General features: G+C 40.8%; 1 protein-coding gene across 3 annotated transcripts in view; it reads right to left on the bottom strand.

Moving 5' to 3' along the window:
* Positions 1-25,564, bottom strand: part of mtor (mechanistic target of rapamycin kinase) — a 387,814-nt gene that overhangs the window by 300,067 nt on the left and 62,183 nt on the right. For all 3 annotated transcript variants that reach the window (XM_043675588.2, XM_087980582.1, XM_087980583.1), the window contains exons 12-16: positions 24,532-24,747; positions 23,455-23,660; positions 12,295-12,417; positions 12,039-12,122; positions 11,294-11,386 (exon numbers count right to left, since the gene is read on the bottom strand). In XM_043675588.2, coding sequence (XP_043531523.1) covers positions 11,294-11,386; positions 12,039-12,122; positions 12,295-12,417; positions 23,455-23,660; positions 24,532-24,747 — 722 coding nt within the window. The remainder of the gene's footprint in view (positions 1-11,293; positions 11,387-12,038; positions 12,123-12,294; positions 12,418-23,454; positions 23,661-24,531; positions 24,748-25,564) is intronic.

The following is a 25,564-nucleotide window of genomic DNA, read 5'->3' as shown; positions in this document are numbered from 1 at the left end:
GCAGAGGCTGGTATGTGTACGGAATGAGCTGCCAGAGGATATGGTGGAGGCTGGTACAATTGCAACATTTAAGAGGCATTTGGATGGGTATATGAATAGGAAGGGTTTGGAGGGATATGGGCCGGGTGCTGGCAGGTGGGACTAGATTGGGTTGTGATATCTGGTCGGCATGGACAGGTTGGACCGAAGTGTCCGTTTCCATGCTGTACATCTCTATGACTCTATAAGTGACAATTGTTGGCCTTGTCAGAGGTTCTCACATCCCATGAAAGAATTGAAATGGAAAACAAAACACTGTAGAAAAGCTGAAGACAAACAAAAACAGACACACCACCTAACATTAGCCTATGTACTGGAAATAACAAAGCAACCACTACCCAGTCAGCCACTTAAAATTCCACTCATAAACCAACATTTGAGGGCTACCATCAAAATTGGGATAACTGTCTTACAGACCAAAGTTCATTCATACTCACCAAACTATACCTTAAATAAGATTTACCCAGTTCGCCATCATCAACTGTGGTGTTCACTTAATGATAACAGAACTGGGATTTAATTTTTTTTAAATTTATCCTTGGAACATGCAATCAACCCTGGCCTAGCCAATCTTTACAAACAAAAACAGAAATTACTGGAAAAGCTCAGCAGGTCTGGCAGCATTTGTGAAGCGAAATCAGAGTTAATGTTTCGGGTCCAGTGACCCTTCCTCAGAAGCCAACCTTCAATTGTTGCAGTTGTTGTGGGTATGTTCATTGAGCTGGGAATTTGGATTGCAGATGTTTCATCCCCATTCTATCGTCCATAAGTAGGGAGTAAGGGGGTGTTTAGCCGCCTTCTTGATGCACTGAAATCGATGCACGGTAGGTATACTTCACAGTGCTGTTACAAGGGAGTTCCAGAATTTGGTTTGATCTGTAACTACCTATATATACTCATCTTTGACTCAAATTCATTCATATTTTTATGTATCAGCCTTGGATCAGTTGGCAGCACACTTAACCCCTAGTTAAACAGTTCTGATTTCAAGTCCTGCCCTACAACATTTAAGTTGACATTACAGTGCAGCACTAAGGGAGCATTAAACTGTTGGTGCATCATCTTTCAAAAACATTAAACTGAGGTTCCACCTGCCCCATAAAGTAATACAAAATATTCCATGACACCATATCACAGAAACTGAAACACTCTGGCCAATATTTCTCTGTTAATCAGTAACTCAGACATAAATTATCCGGTAACTGGTACATTTTTCAAAAGAAGATTCATTCATGGATATGGGAACCTCTGGCAAGGCCAACAACATTGCCCATTACTAATTTCTCAGAGGACAGCAAAGAGTCAGCCATTTGGCTAAGAGTGAGGATTCAAATGTATGCCAGATCAGCTAAGGGTGGCAGATTTTGTTCCCTAAAAGGTATGAGTGATCCAGATGGTTTATAATGACAATTGACAGTGATTTTATGGTCATCCTTTAACCATCTTTTTATCCCAGACTTTTTATTGAATTCAAAGTTCACTATCTTCGAGGTAGGATTTAAATTCCTGTTCCCAGAACATTAGTGTGGTGCTGGAAAAGCACAGCAGGTCAGGCAGCTTCCGAGGAGCGGGAGAATCGACGTTTCATGCATAAGCCCTTCATCAGGAATGAGGCTCTCCTGATGATGGGCTTAAGCCTGAAATGTCAATGCTTTTCCAGCACCACACTCTCGACTCTGATCTCCAGCATCTGCAGTCCTCACTTTCTCCTTCCCAGAACATTAGCCTGGGCTTCTGAATTAATGGTAAACTCATCCTGAGTTCCAAGTGTACTAAATTTACTAATTAGTCTACCATGCAGATCCTTGTCAAAGGCTTTACTAAAGTCCATATAAACAATGTCTATTGCTTTGCCCTCATTAATTCTGGTTACTTCCTCAAAAAACATGGTTTTCATTTGTAAGATTGCCCACTATGCAAAAAAACGCAGATCAATCGAACCTGAACAAGTACTACCCCTTAGTCTACTTTTGATGATCAGTAACCTGATGAAAAGTGTCATCAGCAATAGTGCTATAAAGCAGCCATAAGACCATAAGAAATAGGAAATCAAAAAGTGAAATCAGGTCAGGCAGCATCCGAGGAGCAAAACAATCGACTATTTTGGGCATAATCCCTTCATCAGGAATATGGGGAGAGGGGGGCGGAAAAGGGAGCGGAGAGATAAATAGGAGGGTGAGGGTGGGTGGAAAGGTAGCTAGGAAGGCGATAGTAGATGCAGGTGGGGGGGGGGAATGATAGTGATAGGTTGGATGGGAGGGTGGAGCAGATAGGTGGGAAGGAAGATGGACAGGTAGGACAGTTCAGGAGTTGAGTCCCTCCAACTTAGCACCGCCCTTTTCAACTGTCCCACCTGACCATCTTCCTTCCCAAATATCCACTCCACCCTCCTCTCTGACCCATCACTATCACATTCCACCTGCATCTACCTATCGCCTTCCCGGCTACCTTGCCCCCACCCCTCCTATTTATCTCGCAGCCCACTTTACCCCATCCTACATTACCGATGAAGGGTTTTTGCCTGAAATGGTGACTCTCTTGTTCCTCAGATACTGCCTTACCTGCTGTGCTTTTCCAGCACCACACTTTTCAACTCTGATCTCCAGCATCTGCAGTCCTCACTTTCTCCTAGTTATAACAAAATAGAAACACCAATGCCAGGCAATGACCAAGTCCAACAAGAGACAATCTAACCATTGTCCCTTGACATTCAATGGCATTACCATCATGGAATCCCTGACTATCAATATCTTGTGGGTTACCATTGACCAGAAACTGAACTGGACTAATCATATAAATACAGTGGCTACAAGAGCAGCTCAGAGGCTGGGAATATTGCAGCAAGTAATTCATCTTTTGACTCCCTAAAGCCTGTCCACCATCTACAAGGCACATGTAAGGAGTGTGATGGAAGACTCCTCACTTGCCTGGACAGGTGCAACTCCAAAAACACTCAAGCAGCTCAACAAAGCAGGCAGCTTGACTGGCACCACATCCACAAACATTCATTCCCTCCACCACTGATGCTTAGTAGCAGCAGCGTGTACCACCACTGATGCTCAGTAGCAGCAGCATGTACCATCTACAAGATGCACTGTAGGTATTCACGAAAGATCCTTAGACAGACCTTCCAACTCACCACTGCTTCCATCTAGAAGGGCAGGAGCAGCAGATGCATGGGAACACCATCACCTGCAAGGTCCCCTCCAAACACTTACTGTCCTGATTTGGTAATCTATCACCATTCCTGCAGTGTCGTGGTGTCAAAATTCTGGAAATATCTTCCTAATGACATTGTGTGTCTACCTACAACATAGGGTACAGTGATTCAAGGAGACAACTCATCAACTTCTGAAGGGCAACCAGGGACATGCAACACATGCCCCCAGTCAGGGATACCCAATCCCTGAATGAATTAAAAGCTATTGAACAGCTGGAAAACTCTAGTAAGCAGCCCATTAGATAACCAAATAAAAACCAAAAGGACTGCGGATGCTATAAAACTACAACAGAAATTGCTGGAAAATCTCAGCAGATCTGGCAACACGCGTGGAGGGAAACCAGACCAATGCACCAGGTCAAGTAGCCATGCCACAGGTCAAGTGCATACCCCCTCTCCCCACCAACCACATCCTAAACTCAGTTCTGAGGAAGGGTCACTCAACCTGAAACGCCAACTCCAAGCTCTCCCCACAGATGCTGCCACTGAGGCGGCACCGTGGCTCAGTGGTTAGCACTGCTGCCTCACAGTGCCAGGGACCCGGGTTCGATTCCAGCCTCGGATGACTGTGTATGGAGTTTGCACCATTCTCCCCGTGTCTATGTGGGTTTCCTCCAGGTGCTCCGGTTTCCTCCCGCAGTCCAAAGATGTGCAGGTCCGGTGAATTGGTCATGCTAAATTGCCTGTAGAGTTAGGTGCATTAGTTGGGGGGGAACGGGTCTGGTTGGGTTACTCTTCAGAGAGTCAGTGTCAACTAGTTGGGCCAAAGGGCCTGTTTCCATACTGTAGGGAATCTAATCTAATCTATTCTAGATAACCATCCCATAGTGGTAGGTCTTTCAATGTCGATCAATCTGTGGGACAATTTAAGTCAGATGCTAACAGCCAAATTGACAGTAATGACCACAAAAGGGACTCAACAGGATTCTTTGCCCCAACTAACACTGTCAATGTTGTCATTTTTCAAAGGTAGGAAAATCATAATCAGTTGAACTAACTGATGCTTCTGCAGGCATCCTCTTCTACAAATCTCCCATAAATTACACTCTATCACACATGATCGACTGATTGTACTGCCTTGAATGTTAACAAGAATCCTTAGTACAGTGCAATCTTTAATGTGCTACAACTAAAAGAATCTTCAACAATTTTTTTTCATTGCAGCAGAACGTGATGAAAGTGGTTGGTCTTTGTCAAATATATGGTGAAAATAAGTTAGCACACTGAGCTTGAAGGTTTGTTTTCAGATGTTGTCACCATACAAGGTAACATCAGTGGTGAGAGTCTCTGGTGAAGCGCTGGTGGCATGTCCCGCCCCTCTGTTTATAGGTCTTGGTTTCTTAAGGTGGGTGATGTCATTTCCAGTTTTTTTTTCCCAAGGGAAGGTAGATAGGATCTAAGTCAATGTGTTTATTGGCATTACCCACCTTAAGAAACCAAGACCCATAAACAGAGAAGTGGGACATACTACCAGTGCTTCACCAGAGACTCTCACCGATGAGGTTACCTCGTATGGTTACGAAACGTCTGTAAACAAACCTTCAAGCTCAGTGTGCTAACTTATAGACTTATCACCAATCTGAGCTACAAATCTTCAAAAAAGGTGAGAATAAGTTGTCTCTTTCCCTGTTTAATGGGAGAATGGAGCAGGAGCCCCTAAGCAGAGATCACCAAAAGTTAGGAACCAGGTGATGTGCATTTCAGGTACAGATGAAAGGTGAAGCTTGCAAGAACAAGTGTTTTCTGTGAATCACACTTCCATCTTTACCTTAGGATTAGTGTGCCCAGCATACTTGCCGTACAAAGTGAATTAACTTTATCTGTACAGCAACTACAATTTGAAAGATGCAAGATTATTGATGTGAAATTTTTACTTTTAGAACTCCGTACTGATCTGAAATGGTTCAGTCAAACAGAGAAATATAGTTCACGGAACTTATTCCTTTCCTGGTATACTTAGTAAGTTTGCAGATGACACCAAAATTGGAAGTGTAGTGGACAGCGAAGAAGGTTACCTCAGATTACAATGGGATCTTGATCAGATGGGCCACTGGGCTGAGAAGTGGCAGATGGAGTTTAATTTAGATAAATGCGAGGTGCTGCACTTTGGGAAAGCAAATCTTGGTAGGATTTATACACTTAATGGTAAGGTCCTAGGGAGTGTCACTGAACAAAGACCTTGGAGTGTAAGTTCATAGCTCCTTGAAAGGAATCGCAGGTAGGTAGGATAGCGAAGGAGGAGTTTGGTATGCTTTCCTTTATTGGTCAGAGTATTGAGCACAAGAGTTGGGAGGAATGTTGCGGCTGTACAGGACATTGGTTAGGCCACTGCTGGAATATTGCGTGCAATTCTGGTCTCCTCCCTATCGGAAAGATGTGAAACTTGAGAGCGTTCAGAAAAGATTTACAAGGATGTTGCCAGGGTTGGAGGATTTGAGCTATGGGGAGAGGTTGAATAGGCTGGGGCTGTTTTCCCTGGAGCTTCGGAGGCTGAGAGGTGACTTTATTGAGGTTTATAAAATCATGAGGGGCATGGATAGGATAAATAGACAAAGTCTTTTCCCTGGGAGAGTTCAGAACTTGAGGGCATAGGTTTAGGGTGAGAAGGAAAAGATATAAAAGGGACCTGGGGGCAACCTTTTCACGCAGAGGCTGGTACGTGTACGAATGAACTGCCAGAGTAAGTGAAGGAAGCTAGTACAATTCTAACATTTAAAAGGCATTTGGATGGGTATATGATTAGAAAGGATTCGGAGGGATACTGGCAGGTGGGACTAGATTGGGTTGGGATATCTGGTCAGCATGGATGAGTTGGACCGAAGGGTCTGTTTCCGTGCTGTAAATCTCCATGACTCTAAGTCATGAGCATAGAAATCACAACATAAATGATGGTATAAATGGAATTTAATCATGAGGCAGTATGTTATTGTGGAATTCAATTGCATGAACATCTTAATACCTTACAATGCAGTTCTTACAATACTGTAAGTCTGAAGAGAAATATAATGCATCCAAGTGACTGACTTTTCTTGCCAGTGCAAAAGCACCATCATCTTTCCAGTTCAGTAAGCTGAGACCAGGTTGCTTTTGGCATCTTTATACTTTAGGTTTTTATTCGAGATAATTTCCTAATATTCAGGAAATTATCAGAACTCCACTAGTCAAGCCTGCTCTGGGTTTGTGTTTTAACTTACCTTTCAGTGGATTACAAACAGCCTGAGTGCTAAGCTGCCAAACAGACTTATTTCACAGGCAATAATGAAGTAAACTGAAGCAATAAAACACTGTAGGCAATTACAGTCAGAGCTAAAAAGATAGGAAAAAAAATAACAGCAGTTATATATTAAACTACAATGATAACAAGGTTCAACATTCACATTGCACAAGCTTCAGCTGTCATGGTTATAACCAAGTAAGAGCGAGTGGAATAACTGCATTATGACAGAGAACATAAAACTGCGAGTCTTTCTTTAAAGATATCAGGCTGAATTACACAGAGTCGTGGAGTCCTACAGCACCGAGACAGGCCCTTTAGCCCAAATTGGTCCATGCCGACCAAAATGTCCATCCACACTCACCCAGTTTCCCTGCACTTAGCCTATATTCTTCTAAGTTGAGAAGTGTGGCACCGGCAAAGCAATATCCTTCCAAACCTTCCCTATCCAGGTATTTGTCTAAATGCCTTTTGAATTTTGTTAATGTACCTCAACCACTTACCTCAACCATTTCCGCTGGCAGCTTATTGCATAGGAGAAAGTGAGGTCTGCAGATGCTGGAGATCAGAGCTGGAAATGTGTTGCTGGAAAAGCGCAGCAGGTCAGGCAGCATCCAGGGAACAGGAGAATCGACGTTTCGGGCATAAGCCCTTCTTCAGGAAGAAGGGCTTATGCCCGAAACGTCGATTCTCCTGTTCCCTGGATGCTGCCTGACCTGCTGCGCTTTTCCAGCAACACATTTCCAGCTTATTGCATATACATACTACCCCTGTGTAAAAATGTTGCTCCTCAGGTTCCCTTTTATTCTTTCCCTTCCAACCTTAAACCGATGCCTTCTAGCCCTCGATTCCCCAATCCTGGGGGGAAAAAAAAACTGAGTGCATTCATACATTTCTATAAGATTCCCCTCTCAGTCTCTTATGCTCTAAAGAAAAAAGTTCTAGCTTGTCCAACCTCTCCCCTTAACTCAGACCATTGAGCCCTGGCAATATCCTTGTAAGTTTCTTCTGCACTCTTTCCAGTTTAATAACATCTTTCCTGTAGCAAGGTGACCAAAGTTGAACATAATATTTCAAGGGCAGCCTCACCAACGTCCTGTACAACTGCAGCATAACTTCCCAACTTCTATACTCAATGCCCTGACTGAAGGTCAATGTACCAAAAGCTTTCTTCACTGCTCTGTCTACCCATGACTCCATTTTCAGAGAACCGTGCACCTGAACTCCATTTCCCTCTGTTCCACTACACTCCTTAAGGCACTACCATTCACCATGAAACTCCTACCTTGATTTGACTTTCCAAAATGCAACATTTTACACTTACCTATATTAAACTCCATTTGCTACTTCTTGACCCACTTCCCCAGTTGATCAAGTTCCCGCTGCAATTTCTGATAAGCTTCCTCACTGTCCACCATACTGCCTATTTTAGAGTCATCTGCAACTTACTAATCATGCTTTGGACATTCTCATCCAAATCATTGATTATGGACAACAAACAGCAATGGACCCAGCACTGTCCTGAGGCACTCCATTGGTCACAGGCCTCCAGTCTGACACGCATCCTTCCACTATTACCTACTTCCTATCATCAAGTCAACTGTGGATCCAATTTGCCAGCTCCCCCTGGAATTTAGGTAATCTAACTTTCCAGAGCAGCCTACCAAGTGGAACCTTATCAAAGACCTTACTGAAATCCATATAGACTATGTCTACTGCTCTGTTCTCATCAACCTTTCTGGTCACCTCATTAAAGGACTCTTAACAAATTTGAGGGGCATGATCTCCCAGGCACAAAGCCATGCTGACGATTCCTAATCGAACCCTGTCTTTCCAATATCTTATATGATTAGATTCCCTCCAGTATGGAAACATGCCCCTTGGCCCAACAAGTTCATACCGCCTCTCCGAAGAGTAACTCACCCAGACCCATTCCCCTAACCTATATTTACTCCTGACTAATGCACCTAACACAATGGGCAATTTAGCATGGCCAAGTCACCTGACCCATACATCTTTTGGATTATGGGAGGAAACCAGAGCACCCGGAGGAAACCTACACAGACAGGGGTAGAATGTCTGTGTGCCGTTTGCGCAGTCACCCGAGGTGGGATTTAAACCCAGGTTCCTGGCACTGAGAGGCAGTGCGGTGGCTCAGTGGTTAGCACTGCTGCCTCCCAGCACCTGGGATCCAGGTTAGGTGAATTGGCTATGCTAAATTGCCCATAGTGTTAGGTGCATTAGTCAGAGGGAAATGGGTCTGGATGTGGTACTCTTCAGAGGGTCGGTGTGGACTTGTTGGGCCAAAGGGCCCGTTTCCACACTGTAGGGAATCTAACATAAAAATATGCAAGGTTTGTAGCTCAGGTTGAGGTTCAGGGTGTAGGTTTGCTCGCTGAACTGTAGGTTTGATGGATATTAAACCTACAGCTCAGCGAGCAAACCTACACCCTAAACATAAAAATATATGTTACATTTAAAATTTATGCTAGCTTCTCAAATAGCTGAAATTTTAATTGTTCAGTCTTTTCTTACTTATAAACTCTCTCAATTTCCCAACAGCAATTTTAGATACTCACTAAAATTTCAAAGAATTGCTTATCACTATGTAAGGAGGGAGACAGGACTGGAAGATTCTGCATGCAATTATTAAAGTTCATCTTAAACAATTAAGTTAAAAGCACTACAAACATTTCCAACTTCCAAAAACTAATTTTAAACTGACTGTCAAATGTGCCTCTTCAAGCTCATCCAATTTCCAATGTTTCAAGTCTCTGCCGTAAATGAATCTCGCATTAAATCATGTGTTTACCATTGCAATCTACACAAGACTAGCAATCAAGAAGATTACCAAATCTGCTGAGAGAATAAACATCTGGAACCATCATTGGTGGGATAGACATTGTGCAGTAAATCGCTTGCATTTACCATACATTTCAAGTTCAGCAGTCTCTGCCTATCACTGTGGAAAGCACCCGTGGAAACCAGGTGTTTTCTCTGTAGGGATGATTTCCAATCTCGCCTAACCCAAGCCACATATCTGCTGAAAAAAATTTTCACATTACGTTGAGTGTGTTCTGAAATAATTTCTGTTCATCTAACCATGTTTCTTGATGGAGATGAAGATTTAACAGACAAAGAAGAAAAGTAAAAAAGAGTGTCTGGAATTTGTAACTTTAAAATAGCACCATTATCACTATTACAGTGTATGCCCCCAATACATGAATAGTAGCCTACAGCATTCTGTGCATGCAAGGTTTGACGTGGAAGTGCAAACAATTGCTGTGAAGGTGATCACATTAGGAATTCTAATTTTTCAGGTACATATTTCATGCATATCAGTCTGCATTCATTTACTGAGAGTTTCCAAATTTAGAGTGGTTAACAAAGCTTGAAACGTCTACCTTTCCTCTTTATCTAGTGCAGTGCACAAAGCATTGAAAACTGACATTTAATTGGTAAATGTCCTTTGTTAGATGGCTGCAGATATCTATTTGAACACTATTCATCACAAAACATAAAATTAAGTAATAAAATGGTTTCAATTTAAAGTACAAGCAAGAAAAATCGCTGTATTAGCTTGCTGCTTTAAAATATCATCTAAATAAATGTGCCAGACACAAGGTTCAGAGTGTTTCAGTAATACACTGGTACTATAAGGAATGGCAAAGTTTGACATTCATTCTATATTGTACAATGTATTTTATAATAAATTCAATGTTTAAGAAAATCCTCAGTGAGTCTCTGCATGTCATAAAAACAGCCACAGAAATATAAAGATATGATGTTGTGACTTAATGCACAACCACTCATGGGGCTCCACCTAGCAGTGACATTGGCTATGAATGCAGCCTTGCTTTTGTTTTCAGTGGCATGGTACAACTAAATGACATTTTTCCACTACACAAATAAGCTAGACAAGTTAGTCATTACTCACGTCCAACAATGTATACAAAAAAAAAGAAATTCACAAAGGATTGTTAATGACTGGAAAAGTAACTTGTTTTCAGCCCTGACAGATAAAAGAGGACTTGAGCCAATTTTCCTATCACGCCTCTGTGCAAGAGCAATGCACTAAGAATTCCTGTTATGACACGCATGAGGCACCCTAAGGGCAGGCCAGTCTCCAGGGCAGGAATGTGAAGCACAGCTGCTCGCGTCCCATTGCTGATCAATCTCTCATGTTGTCAGAAACCCACAGCAAACAGGAGCAGAAATTGGAAATTAAGTTCCAGATCATCAACTGGGTTAATCTTCAAAACAAACGGGACATATACTTCTCCAGAATATCTGAAGCTGTAGATCACAAAAGCCTCAATTACCAACGTCATGGATTATGAGGATCGAAATTAAAAACCATTTCACATTAAACTTAATTGGAAAAAAAGTGAACATACAGAATCATGTTGATTTTGTCAGGCTTCACAGCATTTACAATGGCAAAATCGAGTGCAAAGCAACAGAGAAAGTTTAACAAACTTTATCGTCTTCCCCATCTTAAAATTAGAACAAAATTCAGAACCAAATCCCAAATATTCACTTGAAGTTTTGTATGAAGAGACAAAGAACACCAATAAAAGAATATTTATCCCATTAATCAAAATAATGTATATATTATCATATAATTCAGAAGCCATCAGCAGCTGCAAGCATTACTTTGCAAAACCTTCATACACAAAGACGCCTTCTGCATAAAGTTTACACTGTATTTTTTTAAATGTAGTACCTAGGCTTCTGTTTCACACCAAATCAGTACCAGAAAGCCATAACAGCACCTGCTGCATTTGTCAACCATGATTCAATTGCTAGGACAGGTTTACCTGTCTTTTTGCAAGTGAAGAAGAGTCCTGGAGCATGTCCATGATGATAGGAAATAGTTCATCCATCCACTTTCGCATTTCCAGTCCACTCACCTTCAGGGACAAACATCAACCACAATTGTTTTCTTAAGAAGGCTATACACTAACAAGCAGTTTTACATCAATCAAGCTTATAACAGGCCAATCATTATTTTATATTTGAGAAATACACTTGAAGACAAGTCATAAAATTAATGAAATATCTTCAACAATACAAGGTGCCTTTTTTTAAAAAAAATACGGTTCAAGCCATACTCAATGACATTGCAGTGCAGAGCTGAGGAAATATTCATTGTCTGAAGTGCCATCTTGAGATAGGAAATTAAACCAAGACTCCTAACTGATTGTTAAGGTGGATATAAAAGGCAACATAGCACTCTTCGAAGATGAACAGAAGAGTTCTGAGAATGTACCAGCCAACATTTCTCCAATGAAATTAATTAAACTTGTCACTTATTGCACTGTTCTTGTATAGTCTCATAGATGCAGCAATCAATATGTGCACAATGTGCAATAACAATACTTACTACAGTCCTACAGTCTAACATTTTTTTAATATAGTTTTGATGCATTTAGGGATTCCTCTGGTATAATTTAAATTCATCATAATATTATTACAGTACACATTCTGCAATTTAAGTTTCTCATCTATAAATGTAATGAATTGTATTGTACAGAAGTAATCAATCTATAATATTGACCTTACCTGGGCAAGTTCACCTATAGTAGCCAGAACACTGACAATTACACCAGGGTTTGGATCATGATCCTTCAATTTTAAGATTAAAGCCTAGGAGAAAGCATACAGTCAACAGACAGCAAAGATATTTGCTATATTCTTCAATATATAATATGTATTTTCTTGTCAATGAATGTTAACATAAAAATGTTTTAAAACTTTCATTGCGGATTTAATTTCCATTTATAGTCACTGTAGGAAAAAGACATTCCTTCTTGCTTACCTTGAGAATAGGTTCCATGTATGGGCGAATAAGGCGGGGAGCATTTGAAACCAGGTGGCCCAGCATTCGGGCACTTTGCTCTTTGTTTCGGCCTACTCCACTGTGTTCTAATTCAGTTAAAATCTAAGAATTATAAAGAAATTATAAATGAAATGAACATTCATTTATTTTATTTTGACAACAAAATGATCAAATTTATGGACAATATCACACACTCAGTATCTGTTCTTATAAGGCAATCTATTACTATACAGACATCAATATAAAAAAAGTGAAGAATTCAAATAAATTCATAGCTCCAAAATCAAACAACAAAAGCTTCTCCCACAGTTCTGGTATAGTATATATATTATGCAAAATAGACAAGGGGTGACCTGCAAAGAATTTTTAATTTCTTGCATTGGGAATGTCTAAACATAATAGAGCTGCACTTACAAGGACAAAAGAATGAGAAATTCTAGAGTTGACAGTAATTAAAAGCATTGAGTTAAAGGGGAAGGAATATATCTATCCCTGCCCTAAATATATTCAAAGATTCTGCTACCACCATCCATTCCAGATGAGAGTAACTCAAGACTCAATACAGAGAGATTTTGTTTTGCTTGATTTTGGTTTCAAATGGATGACCACTGATTTTTAAACAGTGACTCTTAAAACTATGATTCTTGCGCAGAGAAAACATCACTTCCACATCTCCCCTATCAAGACAGTGTAGGATCTTACTTGTTTCATGTTGCAACTTCTGAGAGTTTGGTCTTGTTTGAATCCTAAATTGTATTTGCAATGTAGTTTAAAGCTCACTTATTGGGAAATATGGTAGAAACCAATACTTTACAAAGAAAAATCTCAATATATCAGCTATAGCATGGTGGTAATATTTCAAAAATATAAGATAGAAGCCTTTGATGTATTCTGTTATTAGCGTAAGTCATATTCCACAAAGGAAAAATGATTGTTAGAAACTAGTCAACTCAGCCTCAGGATAGGAGTATCCTGGGACCAACCATCTTTAGTTGAAAACTGTGATGCTGGAAAAGCACAGCAGGTCAGGTAGCATCCGAGAAGCAGTGCAGTCGATGTTTCAGGCATAAGCCCTTCATCAGGAATTCCTGAAGGAATTATGCCCGAAACGTCGACTCTCCTGCTTCTCAGATGCTGCCTGACCTGTTGTGCTTTTCCAGCAACACACGTTTCAACTCGGATCTCCAGCATCTGCAGTCCTCATTTTCTCTCAATCATCTTTAGTTGCTTAAAAATGACTTTCCTTCCGAATAAGATCAGAAGTTGGAATATCAGCTAAGGAATATATAATGCTCAGTCCTTTTGCAGCTAAGAATGTAAAAACCAGGACAATGTTCAGGCGTGAGCTGATAAGTAGCAAATAACAATTTGCAGCACACAAGTGTCAGACAATTAGTCTCAAAAAAGACCATCTCTCCAAACATTCAACAATACTGCTAGCAAGCTCCTCATCAACAACATTCTGTAAATGCTATTGACCAGATATTGAACTTCACCATCCATCCAAATATTGTGACTATAAGAATAAGTTAGAGGTTTGGAAATTCTGCAACATGTCAATTTCTGATTCCCCAAAGCCTGCCCATTCATCTACAAAGTAGAAGGCAGTTATCTACTTCACTATATTCCTTCCTCACCCCAGTAGCAACCATCCACAAGAAGCACTTCAGGAACTTGCTGAAGTTCTTTCAACAACATTTTCCTAATCCCAACCTCTGCCATGGTAGGAAAGTCAAGTTCACCTCTGAGTTGCATACCATCCTTTGTTAGAACTCTGTTCCTTTACATTCACTAGCTTAAAAACAAGTAACTGCCTGTTACTGTGGGTGTACTTACACTGCCTTCTCAAGGACAATTAGGGATGGGCAATGAATATTTGCCTTGTAGGCAACCCTCATATCACACAAATAAGAAAATACTTCCCAATCCTGAACAAAGATTATCATGATAAGTTAGACACAAAACTTGGAATACATAGTATTTGCAGGTTTCAGTGTAAGCACATACATCATTGAGAGGAACCATTTGCAATCTCTTCACATTCTTTCTCCTTTATGACAGCTCTGTACAGACTACAGCCACCAAAGCTATAAAAAAAAATTGAGATTTGCAAAAATATCTCTCAGCAGTTACTGTAACAGAATCTATAGCAATGCATTAAAAATCAGGATTTTGCAGATGGTAAAGACTATTAAAATTTCAAAATCCAGATTTAATATTGCAATTTCTGTAACTTCAGGACTTCTTCCAAGAAAAGGAAAAAATACAACCTTCAAAACGTCAACTTAACAAGCTAGAGTATTTGAAAAGCCTTTCTGGAAAAATTGTACAGCTAATGCATTTTACAGAATGCAAGCACAGAAACAATGTCGAACATTGTTAGGAAATGAAGATAGTTCTCAAATCAGATGATGATGATGATGATGATGATGGAGCTATTCCAAACAAAATTTTTCTAACTAGGTTTCAAATATCCCTCAATCCAAAATTATTGCACAGAAAATGCGTCTCTTCTCAGGATGTCAAATAAGTTAAAATGTATCACGTTCTTAGCCTAGATGATATGACTACACTGTATAAAATTCAAAAAGCTTGCCCACTTTGGGTCACTATTGTCTGCCTATTAGCATTAAACAGCAGACTGGTATCAGTGAAATTTGAGAGAAAGCATTCAACAAGTTATAGAACAAAATAGGGTCTCCAAAATTGCAACATCTGTTCAGAATTTATACTGAAAGGATCACCAGAATGAATCATCATTCAGAAGTTTATTTTACTGTCTTTTGAGACAACCTGAGAAAGACCATTTTTGTGCATAGATTCGCCTACAACATTGTCTCAGAGTGAGCCTTTATTTATTATAACTTGCACCGTCTCCAAACTGGAGACTTTAAGGGAAATGGCACGTTCCAAATTACTTCCTTTCACAGATCTCGGTTCTGTATTTTCACTTATCTCTAACTCGTACTTTCTGCTGCATCTGAAAATGTGGTCCGAAAATTTACAGAGTGCAGAGTGAAAATGGCAGCTGTGAGCATTTCACAGCAATCAATGCCAGGATTTTTGGTGGTAGTAATGGGGGCGGTGGGGGGGTGCTCAGCCTTTTCCCAACTTTTGTGGAGCTAAAGGATGTCTAACTGTATTTGGAATAATTGAAGGTCAGCTATCCGAGTGAACTGGCTAGTGAACCCTTGGTTTGAACTCCCTCAGAGAAAAATGTATTGCTGGAAAAGCGCAGCAGGTCAGGCAGCATCCAAGGAGCTGGAGAATCGACGTTTCGGGCATGAGCCCTTCTTCAGGAATGAGGAGGGTGTGCCAAGCAGGCTAAGATAAAAGGTTAGGGAGGAGGAACTTGGGGGAGGGCGTTGGGAATGCAATAGGTGGAAGGAGGTTAAGGTGAGGGCGATAAGCCAGAGAGGGGGTGGGGGCGGAGAGGTTGGGAAGAAGATTGCAGGTCAAGAAGGCGGTGCTAAGTCCGAGGGTTGGGACTGACATAAGGTGGGGGGAGGGGAAATGAGGAAGCTGGAGAAATCTGCATTCATCCCTTGTGGTTGGAGGGTTCCTAGGTGGAAGATGAGGCGCTCTTCCTCCAGGCGTCGTGTTGTCAGGGTCTGGCAATGGAGGCAGCCAAGGACCTGCATGTCCTTGGCGGAGTGGGAGGGGGAGTTAAAGTGTTCAGCCACGGGGCGGTTGGGTTGGTTGGTGCAGGTGTCCCAGAGGTGTTTTCTGAAACGTTCCGCAAGTAGGCAGCCTGTCTCCCCAATGTCGAGGAGGCCACATCGGGTGCAGCGGATGCAGTAAATGATGATGTGTGTGGTGGTGCAGATGAAGTTGTGACGGATATGGAAGGATCCCTTGGGGCCTTGGAGGGAAGTGAGGGGAGAGGTGTGGGCGCAAGTTTTGCATTTCTTGCGGTTGCAGGGGAAGGTGCCGGGAGTGGAGGTTGGGTTGGTTGTGGTGTGGAGTCGCGGAGGGAGTGGTCTTTCCAGAACGCTGATAGGGGAGGGGAGGGAAATATATCCTTGGTGGTGGGATCTGTTTGGAGGTGGCGGAAATGATGAAGGATGATACGATGTATCTGGAGGTTGGTGGGGTGGTAGGTGAAGACCAGTGGGGTTCTGTCCTGGTGGCGATTGGAGGGGCGGAGTTCAAGGGCGGAGGAGCGGGAAGTGGAGGAGATGCGGTGGAGAGCATCGTCAACCACGTCTGAGGGGAAATTGCGGTCTTTGAAGGAGGAGGCCATCTGCGTTGTTCACCTGCAATCTTCTTCCTGACCTCTCCGGCCTATCACCCTCACCTTAACCTCCTTCCGCCTATCGCATTCCCAACGCCCCTCCCCCAAGGCCCTCCTCCCTACCTTTTATCTTAGCCTGCTTGGCACACCCTCCTCATTCCTGAAGAAGGGCTTATGCCCAAAACGTCGATTCTTCTGCTCCTGGGATGCTGCCTGACCTGATGCGCTTTTCCAGCAACACATCTTTCAGCTCTGATCTTCAGCACCTGCAGTCCTCACTTTCTCCTCGTTGATTTGAACTCCCTCAGCCAAGGGAAAAGACCTTTGTTATTCACCTTATCCAAGCCTTTCATGACTTTACATACCTCTATAAGGTCACCCTTCAATCTCCTACACTCCAGTGAAAAACGTGCCAGTCTGTCCAGCCCTGTGGAACACCACTGGTCACAGAACTCCAGTCTGAAAAACAATCCTCATCACTACCCTCTGTCTCCTATCATCAAGTCAATTTTGTATTCAGTTGACAAGCTCTCCCTGAATCCCATGCAATCTAACTTTACTAACCAATTTACCATGTGGAACCCTGTCAAACGTTTTACTAAAGTCCATGTAGACAATACTATGCCATCACTTATCGTTTTGGTGGCATCCTCAAAAATCTCAAACAACTTATGAGACACAATTTCCTATGCACAAAGTCATGCTGACTATCCCTAATCGGTCCTTGCCTCTCCAAACACATGTAAACCCTCTCTCTCAGAACCCCAGCAACTTACCCAGCAATGTCAGACTCACTGGTTTATTCTTTCTGAGTTTTTTCTTACAGCCTTTCTTAAATAATCGTACAACATTAAGTACTCAGCAGTCTTCTGGCACCTCACCTGTGGCTGTAGATGATAGAAATATCTCTGTTAGGGGCCCAGCAATTTCCTCTCTCGCTTCCCACATTGTCCTGGGACACACTTGATCATGTCCTGGTAGGAGCGTTCTAAACTACAGGGCATATTTCTAAGGAAGAGAAAAACTTAAAAGGGACCTGAGGGACAACTTTTTCACACAGTGGGTGGTTTGTATGTGGAAGGAACTGCCAAAGGAAATGGTAAATGGAGACACAGTTGCAACATCTAAAAGTACACAATAGATACATGAATAGGAAAGGTTAAGAGGGAATGGGAAACTTGGTTGGCATGGACAAGTTGGACCAAAGTTGGTCTGTTTCCATCCTTATGGCTGTATGACTCCTCACCATCCAAGACCTTAACACTATGGCTGTCCCAGTCTACGTTTGGAACGTTAAAATCCTCTACTATTACCACCTTATTGAGATCTCTGCATATTTGCTCTTCAGTTACCTGCTGACTATCGGGGGGTGGGGGTTGGGGGTATGGTGTAATATATAATACAATCCCATCAAGATGATCATCCCCTTATTTCGGAGTTCCAACTTCACTAGATGATCCCTCAGAAACATCCTCTCAAAAGTATAGCAGTAATGTTTTCCCTAATAAAGGCCATTCCCTTCTTCTCTTTTGCCTCCCTTTCTATCCTTCCCATAGCATCTAAACCCAGAACATTAAGCTGCCTGTCCTGTCCATCCCTCAGCTATGTGTCTGAAATAGCTATGTCCCAGTCCTATGTTCCCATACATGCCTTGAGTTCATATGCCTTACCTGTCAGGTCCCTTGCACTGATATAAATGCAGTTTAGTTCTTCAGTGTCACCTTGTTTTCTGACTTGCTCTTGCCTAATTTGTCTAATTAACTTGCTCTCGCCTAACTTGTCTAATTAACTTGCTCTCTAACTTCAGAACCAGCCTCATCTGTATTTAAATTCTCACGACCACTTAAAATTCCCCCACCCCATACCACCTTGGCCTGTATCTGTAACAAATCTGTTAAAAGGTACAGCTACTGTGCTGAAGTTATGCACAAGTTTCTAAGCAAACTCATGCACTCTTGGAAATCTCATGACTTATCTCATCGCCTGTTTAGTTTTATGAACGGGGAATTCGATCAAAGCCTTATATTTGCTGTTTTAACAACATTTGCTTTAGATACGTTCCAAGTAAGTTACCCTCCCTTTTAAAAATTTACTCTTGGCAAGGGAGACTTATCACTAAGCCAGATAACTGCACTTGCTAAGCAAGTCTTCTAATCGCTTGTGTGTGTTCTTCCCAAGTGTTACTGTATACAACATCTTTTAAATAAACTACACTGGCACTTACAAAGTAATGTAGAAAATATGAGGAGTAGGCAATTCAGCCCTTTGAGTCTGTTCTGCTATTTATTATGATCATGGCTGATCACCCTAATGAATAGCCTGCTCCTGTTGTTCCTCCATAATCTTTCGATTCCGTTAGTCTAAATGTTATATCAAACTCCTTGAAATCATAGATGTTTTGGCCACAACTTCTTTCTATGGTAGTAATTCCATGGACTCACCAAACACCAGCTAAATAAATTTCTCCTCATCTTAGTCCTAAATGGTTTATCCCATAACTTTAGATAGTGACCTCAATTCTGGAATTGCCCACCACCAGGAACATCCTTCCTGCATGTACCCTTTCTAGCCTTGTTAGGATTATATAGGTTTCTATGAGATCATCCTCATTCTTCTCAACTAAAGAAAATATAATCCTAACTGCTTTAACTTCTCATTTGTCAAATTCACCTTCCAGGAATCAGTTTGGTAAACGTTCATGGGAATCCCTCTATAGCAAGAATATCTTCAGATAAGACGATCAGAACTACACACAAATCCAAAGTACGGTCTCACCAAGGCCCTGTATAATTCCATAAGACATGTCTGCTCTTGCCACAAACATCAACATATCATTTGCCTGATTTATTGCCTGCTACACCTGCGTGCTTACCTTCAGTAAATGGTGTGCAAGGATACTCCGGTCTAAATGCACATTCCCTCCTCTCAATTAATAGCCAGATGATCATCTGCCTTTGTGTTGTGGCCATCAAAGTGGTTAACCTCACATTTATCCATAATAAACTGTATCTTCCATGCATTTGTCCAGTCACTCAACTTGCCCAAATCATACTAAAGTGTCTATGCATCCTCCCACCCACTTTAGTGTCATCTCCAAATTTGGAGATATTGAGTTCCCTCATCTAAATGATCAATAAATATTGTGAATAGCACTAATCCCTGCAGTACCCCTCTAGTCACTGCCTGCCATTGGATAGAAGGTTCTGTAGCCAAACTGACAGCCAACACAAAAATAGGCAGGACGGTAAAATGCAATGTGACGATGCTGCTCCTTTAACAAGGTTAGGTTGTCCTTGGATTTTTTGTCAAGAGGGGTCGTAAAACAGAGGTTCCATTTTGTTTGCATTTATCTACTTGAAGCAGCTTTTAAGATAAAATAAAGCACTTCTACGATGAAAGGGGAGTGGCTTGGTTTGGTTTTAGCAAGCAGTCAGTTTTTTTTGAGGCTGCTTGTCAAAGAAACAGCTACATGAAAGAAGGTGTTCCATGCTGAATCACTCTGCCATCTCTCTCTCTCTCTCTCTCTCTCTCCTGTAAGACCCTGTGTTTAATTTTACTTTTCTTTTGCCAAGTTGTGTTTATGGGGATTGATACAAGAATTTGGAACGGCATCATTAATTTGGGATAGTCTGCTGGGTTTTCGGATAGGTTAAGTTATTCAGCATTCTGTTCTCTTTTGTTTGTGTTTCATTTAGCAATCTTGCAAATAAATTCTGTTTTGTTTAAAACTAAGTGGTTGGGTCAGCTGCATCACTCCTGGAATATCCACTCCTGTTTAAAGCAACTAGCAAAATTAGGATCCAGGCTACTTTCTTGAAATGTTTTGAGGGGGTCTGCCCTGGTCCATAACAGCAAGTGGAAATACAAATCTTACAAATGGACATAAATAAGTTAGAAGAGTGGGCCAAAATGTGGTAGATGGAGTTTAACGTGGATATGTGTGAGGTCATGCATTTTGACTGAAAAAATGGGAAGGCAACCTATTATCTAAATGGGAAGAGACTTTGGGGTGCTCTAATGCAAAGGGATCTGTATTCTATACATGAGTCACAAAACCAGCAGGCAGGTACAGCAGATAATAAAGAAACGAATGGAATTTTGGTTTTTATAGCTAAAGGAATAGAATATAAAGATAAGGAAGTATTGTTGCAACTATACAAGGCATTGGTGAGACTGCACCTGGAGTATTATGCACACTTCTGGTCCCCTCATTTGAGGAAAGATGTACCGGCATTGGAGGCAGTTCAGAGGAGGTTCACTAGATTGATCCCAGAGATGAGGGCTTTGTTGTATGAAGAGATTGAACAGTTTAGACCTATACTCTCTGGAATTTAGAAAAATGAGGGGAGATCAAAATGAGGTATTCAAGATGATAGAAGTATGGATTAAAATAGACATGGAGCAGATGCTTCCCCTTGTGGGGCATTCTAAGACGAGAGGTCATTGGCTTAGGATAAGGGGTAGCAAATTTAAAAGAGAGTTGAGGAGAAACTACTTCACCCGAAGGGTTGTGAAACCGTGGATTTTGTTACTCCAAAGTGCAGTGGATTCTGGGACAGTGAGTAAATTTGAGGAGGAGTTGGACAGATTTTTAACTGGTAAGGAGTTGAAGGTTATGGGAAGAAGGCAGGAAAATGAGGGTGAGAAGCATATCAGCCACAATCAAATGGTGGAGCAGATTCAATAGGCCGAATGGGGGAGCGGATTTGATAGGCCAAATGGCCTAACTCTGCTCCTATAGCTTATGATTTTATGAAAAAGGCATGTTTATACCTACTCTCTGTTTCCTGTCTGCCAGCTAGTTTTCTATCCATCTCAATATGCTACCCAACCCTATAAGCTTTCATTTTGCATGCTTGTCTCTTATCTGGGACTTTGTCAAAAGATTTCTTAAAGTCCAAATAAACCACATCCACTGGTGGCCTCTTATCAACTCTAGTTACATCCTCGAAGAATTCCAGGAGCTTAACGTGGATAAGTGTGAGGTCATGCATTTTGATTGAAAAAATAGGAAGACAACCTATTAACTAAATGGGAAGAGACTTTGGGGTTATCTGGTGCAAAGGGATCCCTTTCACAAATCCATGCTGACTCTGTTCAATCCTGTCACTGTTTTCCAAGTGTTCTGCTATGAAATAGATTTAAGTTACTTGATAGATTAATCTTTGGAATGTAGCTAGGGCATTTTAAAACTCGAATGGCATGACAACATTATTACTCCAAAAGAGTTACAACACAGGCTGATCTACTTTTAGATGTTAATGCCACTCACCAGTATCCCTTCATTAGGTCAATTTTAGAAAGGATCAAGATACTGCCAAATTTATCAGCACAATCTTCTCACTGAGGATTTCAGTACAAATCAGTTTTTGATATAGCATTGACTTTTCTCATCAACCCATCCAGTTTAGGAATTAACATCACTGATGAACTCAAAGTAACTTGGCAAGGTTCAGTCACACACAGTGAAAAGATACTCGAAACTTGCTCTTATAACTGTCCCACCATTTTAACCTTACTCAGAGTATCTGAGATTATAGATTATAACGTTATAGCCTGTATGACTTATACGCTATAACAAGGATATAAACTTTCACTCTAGCCAAATCACAGAGTAAGTCAACAGCTAATTTCCTAACACTGCCTGCTACCATTTCTGGATAGCAAGTCACATTCCAGTTGCATTTCGTACAACAGAATCAGGATACACTCTCCACTTATCCTGTTTACTAGCACATTGGCTTTTGTTGCATGTTCTGAAGGGAAAACTAAGTCTTTAGTTAGCAAGAATTCGAGTAACTCCTGCAGTTCCTATTATAGTACATGCATTACTTGAAGATAAAAGGCAACCTTTCCTTTTGATAAGAACTCTTCATATTTCTTAACTATCTTAATCAACTCACCTGCACACACAGTTTTTACCTCCAGGCTCTTGGTTGTAGTTAAAGCTACCATTTGATCCATGGTATGTACTTTGTGAGTTTATTCTTCGGGCTCACTCTTACAAATGCCAATAAGTCCCATGGGCTTCCCACTCAACGTTCAGCATTTAAATTGAAGCTGTTCTACATAGCCCTTTGAATTTCAGTTCTAACCTCAGCCTCGTCCTTTTTGATCTGATGATGGGATCTTGCGGTATTCCCAGCTGTTCTTTCTTTACCCTGGCCACTTGTCTTCCTTTTGCTCTCCCACCCTCTATACTTCTAAGGTTTATATACATGAAGGAAAAAAGAGTTTTGTTTTATGTATCAGTTTGTTATTATCAGCTACTTCGACTGCCATTCTAGCAGGAATTGTCTGTTACAGTCCTTTGGATTTCAGCAAGGGTAATATACTGGTGTCTTTAAAACAATGGCTATTCATTTCAATAGTTGATCAGGTGGGCCGAGGTCTTTTATTGTTAGAATTCTCTTTTAAATGTGTTTTTGTCCTTTCACTCACATTGGGAGAAGAGGAGGAAATGATTACTTTAGTTTGCTGGTTTTGGAGGTCTCTGACTACTCTGCACTTACAGATTTGTAATACGCTACAGCTCAACCAATCCAAGTGCTGTCAGCAGGAAGTTTTCCATTCACTCAAAAATTCCTTGTGGTTCAAAGTTTGGGAGATTTGTAGCTCGAGTGCTCGTTGTTGTGGTTCTGTTCGACAGGGGACGAAACATCTGCAACGCAAATTCCCAGCTCGGCAAACAGAACCACAACATTCCTTGTGGTATTGACTCAACAGCAACACCATCTTGTACAGTTAAAAATGCATACCACTTGATTTCTTTTCCCCAAGTTGCAAAACATTCCTGGTATTTAAATTATATAGTAGCCTGACTTCCAATCCAGATTATGGATTATAAAAGAAAAGATGTTGCCCCTGATGATATGCACTAGCAAACAATAATAATAAAAGTTTACCTGTATCAGCATTTTGCGAAGAAAAGGCATCACAAATGCAGGATTCATGCTACTCAGTCTACCAATAGTGCAGATAGCAAGCTCTCGAATTTCAAACACTTCATCATTCAGAGCCACAAAAAGAGCTTGTAGGTTTTCAGCCTGTGCTAAATGAGCATCAAATCGTTCATCCAAAGAGGCCAATACACAGTAACGAATATCAGGATCTGAGTAAAAGAAAGGGAAACGTTGACTTTTCTCCTTAAAAGGAGGAATTAGAAAAAATATCAAAAGTACTTTTGTCCAATAAAGGCAAGTAGTGCAAAATTCACTTATGCTATGCATGGTTACCATTATAAATGCAGTTTCAGGTTTAAAGGTTTATCATGTAAAAATAGAAGACTGTAATAGCAAAACTGTAGGTAAGTTTGCACCCTTAAAATGTACTGAACATTACAGAAGGTTCCTCCAGGTGTCTTGGCTTTATCATCACAGCAGGCTTATACTGACAGATGACAAAAATTATAAACAACAGTGAATAATAAGGTTGTGGGTTTACCGAAACTGTATTTCAAATGTAGTTTTGTAGGAACTCTGACATAGGTTCATCCAGTAAAAAAATAAACTTTAGTAGGAAGCATCTTTATACAAAGAGTGGAATACAATTCCAAGTGGAAGATAGCAGGAATTTGAGATACAGATGAAAACCGTGATGGAGGAAAACAGTGGGTGGTTGAGCTCACATGGGCCAAATGCATCTTCTTATCTTGCAGTTATAAATCAAAACACTGCTAGAATCAGAAAACACCCTGCAAATTTACATGCGTACTTATTAATACAGCATTTAAAACAAATGCTCATTGCACTAATTGTGTCAAATTGTACAAATATACTCAGAAGAGAAATCCAACATCTTAAACAGTTTCATGATCAGTGTGAGATGCAGACATCCTAGTAAGAACTAAGTTTATTAGAATTAAAAGCTTTAATCAAATTATTCCAGTTGAAATGCAAGTTCAACAACATTTTATTCACTGAACCACATGATATTATGTCATTAAATGTAAATTTAACACAGTTTTTTTTTTAAGTAATTACCTGGATCAGTAATTCCAACCACAAGGAGTTTACTGAGTACATCTGCCACCACCTGAACAGCTGTCTGGCTGACAACATGCCCATGTCCACTGATGAGATGGACTGATGGAGTTAACAGTCGTGAACAAGTTCGAGCTGCTTCCATTCGAATCTCTTTGTGCTCACTGTTAAGGAAATGGTCAGCACAATGCCTGACAAACTGGGTAAGTGAGTGACCTGCATTAAATGCAAATCAAACATTATTCAACACGAGAACATAAATTGCATGCTATTATACAATGGCATTTTGTAAGAACTGCATCAACTAAAATCTGCAAGTGGAGATCATGAAAACATTTAAGTAACTAATTTTAAAAACATTCTTAATATAAGCTGATAGCTATAAGTTTATGATGTATCCCTATTTCAAGAATTCAAATTACAAGAATAACAAGCCTTTAGGTCAGCTCCCATGTTACTTTACTTCAATCAGCAACTGCCTTTTAGAAATCAGGGATCTGACCGTTGGTAATAATCTGAAAATGTATTTGTCACATGTATTTTATGAAAACCTAAAATCTGACAATAACAAAACTCCTCCCAATGTTAAGTGGTCAAAAATACTAAACTAATATAGTTACTAAATTGAGTGATCAAAAATCTGCTTGGAGAATCCAAATTGAAAGGACCATACGCACTTCGAACATCTGGCTTTACACCTTAAGTACTCAAAAGCTACAATATTTGCTGATCACCATGCCGTCTGTTCTACTTCGATTAGCTGACTTCTTTGCAGCCCACCTGTTTTCGGTCACCAAGTAGAACTCTGAATTTCTAGTCATTGTCACTTTAATTACCCACTCGTGGTGTTTCATACTATTGTAATGAAATAACAGAACATTAAGATCAGCAAATCAAAAATGTCTTGATTAGGCACTTCACAGCCATCTGAGCTCAACAACTTCAAATTATAACCATTGCTTCCATGGTGGCACAGTGGTTAGCACTGCTGCCTCACAGCACCACAGACCCAGGTTCAATTCCCGCCTCAGGC

Source organism: Chiloscyllium plagiosum, unplaced genomic scaffold (assembly GCF_037043375.1).
Source record: "Chiloscyllium plagiosum isolate Xiang-an unplaced genomic scaffold, Cpla_swu_hap1 HiC_scaffold_37, whole genome shotgun sequence".
NCBI classification, from domain to species: domain Eukaryota; kingdom Metazoa; phylum Chordata; class Chondrichthyes; order Orectolobiformes; family Hemiscylliidae; genus Chiloscyllium; species Chiloscyllium plagiosum.
Note: the sequence above shows the minus strand (reverse complement) of the source record. Positions and strands in the feature narration are given on the sequence as shown.